The following is a 4,040-nucleotide window of genomic DNA, read 5'->3' as shown; positions in this document are numbered from 1 at the left end:
GTGTGTGTGTGTATGTGTGTGTGTGTGTGTGCGTGTGTGTGTGTGTGTGTGTGTGTTATATGCTGTAGGTGATGTTACCTGGAACTGAGCGCTGATGCTGGGGGGTTTCTTCTTCTTGTGAACGTGCAGCAGAGACTTGGTGGTGCGGTCGTGCAGCGTCAGGCTCACGATGTACTTCAGAGACCGAGAGTCCAGCAAACTCTGAACAGCAGGGATACAGGAAATTATTATTCATTTATACTCCATCAAATATGACACTTGTTTTCTCAAATTCTTATTTGTTCCGTCATGAAAATGTGCAACTTGCATTCTATAATCATGATCACGGCTTCAACAAACAATTACTTTCTCCATGATATTATATCTGGTGATATTTTCTATAAGATGTAATTTAAAAAAAGCTAAAAATGTCCATCCAATCCAAAGTGATGTCTTTTAATGTCATGTTTCAGTCCAAAACCCAACAATATTCTCTTTAATATGATATCAAAACAGCAAAAAGCAGGAAATCTGTATATTTGAGGGGCTGAGAACAGCATTTCATTACATTTTTGCGTGAAAAACTACTTAAATGACAAATAAAAAAATCGTAATAGTTGCCGATTGTCTTCCTGTTGATGGACTCATTGTTGCAGCAAAATGTCCTCTCCATTAAAAAGGCAGCTCATTGTGGAATAGCCTCCCAACTGAGATACGGGATTGTCCCACTCTCAATGTCAACTCAAAGAATGGTTGAGAAACAAACGGACGTGCAATCACCGCTAAATGCACTTTAACACAGTCCGCACACTTTCAAGTTTGGTCTGCTGCAAGCGGGCGGCAGGAGCGGGGCTGTCGGCATCAGCAGTGTGCTTGGATTGTATATATGGTATTTTAAACTCGCGCTCTGAAACTACGGGGCGGGCAAGGACAAAAAATGCACATGCGTTAATCGCGTTAAAAGAATTAGTGGCGTTAATTTTTTTTCACCGCTAAATGCACTTTAACACAGTCCTCTTGCACTTTACATGTCGTTGCTGCCACATTGTACTGCCATGTGGTAAATGCTTGTATGCTGCTCTTGCTATTTTTGCATATCATGTATTTATTTTTGCTATGTTTATAAATGTCATGTTCTTATATGTTGTATGTCATGGGACTACGGGTGGAAATTAGCTCAAAGCTAAAATCCGGCTCATTTACACTTGTAAGCATTATTTCGTTTTATTTAGTCCCGGTTCAAATAAATCCGATTTTAATAGGACAGCAAACATGTGAAATCCTTTCAAACCGTGTTATAAAACCCCCTGAACAAAGGCTCTCCCCTCTCTACTGGTGTTTACCTTGGGGATGACCTGCCTCTGTTTGGCGTTCTTGTTTTTCCTGTGGAAGAGAGACAGAGGGTGAGTTAGAGGGACTGGAGCGTTGGAGGCCTGAGGAGCGATGATGGAGAAGTAGTAGATGGAGCGTGTGAAGCCGGGTTAGTACGGACGGCTGACTCCTTCATGCGCTGCGATGAAATCCAGGGTCGCACCTGGAGGACGGGATGAATGACGGGCAGAGAATGAGTGAGAGGGTGAGGATGGAAAGGGAGGAAGACGATGATGAAGGAGAGGGATTTCTGCAGGAGATGAGATGACATCTAAAGAAATCAGCTCAGCAGAGACTCACCATTCAGACAGACATGCTCTCTTGCATCGCTACATAAAGAGAGCCATAACTTCATATCCTGCTTTAATCTGTTTCCATGTGAAATTCTAACATGCCGAGAGGCCGTTTGGAAATATTTTGAAAAGACTTCACATGCCAGCAGCAGTTTTCTGATGATGCTCATGCAGCAGGAATGAACGTATTTAAGGCATTTCAGCTCCATCCTTCAAATAAACTCGACAGTGTCTCCAAACAACGCCAATAATGTAACGTCTGCAGATGAAGCAGGAGAGCGTTCAGTGTTTTTATTGGATAAAAGCTCATGAGACGCTAATGATAAGAGTTGTTTAGATAAAGATACGAGAATGGGGAATGTCTCCCAAACAGCCTAATTTGGTATTGCCAACAAATGGAGGCTGTGAACTGATCTGATATCACGTTATCAAATCGTTTATCAGTTTGTTTACGCAGCAGAACAACAACAATATGAGTCACTGGCTACGTGATCCGCAACAAATCCAGAAGTGATTCCGTTCGTAGCTAAAATGTGAGCCATCTCGCTTCCTTTCATCTCTGTTGCGTCTGTCCCTATTTTTTGTTATAACTGACTAGATATTGAAAGACCATCATTTTCTGAAGGTATTCATGTATTATCTAATATACATATATGAAACAAATATGGAAATTATATTACGTGTTACAGTAGTATACAGCTAATACAACAATAATAGGTATTTTAAGGGCTGTACGATTTGGAACTAAGTAATAGATAATATTTTGAATTCTATTGGAACTACAATATGGTTCTTAATTTGCAGCAAATTATTATTTTTGAAACATTATTCACAATATATATGAAATATTTTAAAAAGACGTGGTGTGGTTACTTTTGACGATCTCTACCAAATAGATTATGCTTTTTTAACTTTGCAAAATAGGATTTATAGACCGGAACATATCTGGAGCACCCAAAAGGTTTCAGATATTTTCACATATTTAGCCTTTTCCAATAATGCTATATGGATATTGCACCAGTCCATATGGCTGAATCCATACATTTAAAGTGGACCTATCATGCTATATATGAATAATATAGTGTAGGACCATACCTATATAAGGCATATTTATACTTTTTATTTTTCAAAATACCAAACAGATCATGCATTTTAGCCATTCCTCATTTCGCTCAATTTAACACTGTCTTTGCATGGGCTGATTCTGTGAGAACAGCACCATCTACAGGCCTGGCATATGTACTACAGCGTCTCCAGCGCTTTCAAACGGCAATGTCCGTGGCTGTCTCCTCCTGATTGGTGGAGTTGGCCCAATAGCCGTAGCGCCACTTCTGTGACGTCATAGAAGTGTTCAAATCTGGATCAGTCTGTATCAGATCCGTTGCAGACCCTTTTTAAGAGATTTGGGTATGGAGGAAAATAGAGAGGGTTGTGTTTTCTGACACTTGGTGAGTTCCCTGGAACACCGGGGACACATATTCATTTATCAAAGACGCACAAAAGTGTATTTTGCATGATAGGTCCCCTTTAAGTTAGTTCTGCAGCATTATATATATATTCATACTTTAGTTTTTAAGTATAAAATCTGTACTCGGTATTAGATGAAACCCAAGTTCAGATATCGGTAAAGAAAAACTGGTGTTGGGATATCTTTAGTTGATGATCCATTGAGAAAGGTGGCTAAACATGTGACAGCTAAGACTAGTTATGGCTGGTTAGTGAGTGAAAATAAGCGGTGAACATTCTCCATGTTTTTTGGGGGGAATTCTGGAGCGTAACTGAGGCCAGGTCTGTCTGCAGACTCACTGGAGGAGGTGTCGGGGGAAGCGGAGCCGACCCCAGGACTGCAGCAGTTTACGAGGGTCGTCTCCATCCAGCTGCAAGCTCTTAATGGAGCTGATGATCTCTGCATGCATGTCTCTGATCACACACACACACACACACCCAGTGAGGAGAGGGAGGGACCGACAAAAAGAGGAAGGACACTGCAGCAGATTGAACACCACGGTTAGGACACCTTAGGAGAAAACACCACAGATACCAAACACAGAACACACACTGCAGGAAGCTGGGTCTTAGGAGGAACATCATGCTCTGCTCATCCGTGAACAATGAACCACAGAGTGTTTTCTCCCATACTTCGTGTTTATGTACACAGGAGCCACAAGAAGACACACTCCACCACCCAACCATGCTGCCATATCTTTGATAAGACTGAACAAAGATAAGGGCTGTACCGAATACTTCAAAACAGAAGTACAATCGAAATGTCCTCCATCCGGATCTGATAATGTGAGAGGCATTTGGTTTTTGTTTTAAAAATATGTAACCAATTATCTTCACATTGACTTAAGCAATACTTGAGATATTTTCGCATTTTTTAGACTTTTCAAAAAT

At 40.8% G+C, this 4,040-nt stretch overlaps 1 protein-coding gene across 1 annotated transcript; it reads right to left on the bottom strand.

The window, feature by feature from the left end:
* Nucleotides 1-78: 78 nt before the first annotated feature.
* On the bottom strand, nucleotides 79-3,564 carry LOC104954478 (unconventional myosin-IXb-like; the record flags this gene model as incomplete). Its single annotated transcript, XM_010781590.1, has 3 exons — nucleotides 3,450-3,564; nucleotides 1,323-1,362; nucleotides 79-201 (listed from the first exon to the last, which is right to left on the bottom strand). Coding segments are annotated over exons 1-3 (273 nt in total), but the record flags the coding sequence as incomplete, so codon positions are not given.
* Nucleotides 3,565-4,040: the final 476 nt, after the last annotated feature.

This window comes from Notothenia coriiceps, unplaced genomic scaffold (genome assembly GCF_000735185.1).
Source record: "Notothenia coriiceps isolate Sejong01 unplaced genomic scaffold, NC01 NC01_scaffold00023396, whole genome shotgun sequence".
In the NCBI taxonomy this organism is placed as follows: Eukaryota; Metazoa; Chordata; class Actinopteri; order Perciformes; family Nototheniidae; genus Notothenia; species Notothenia coriiceps.
The sequence above is the reverse complement of the archived record's forward strand: the minus strand, read 5'-3'. Positions and strand labels throughout refer to the sequence as shown.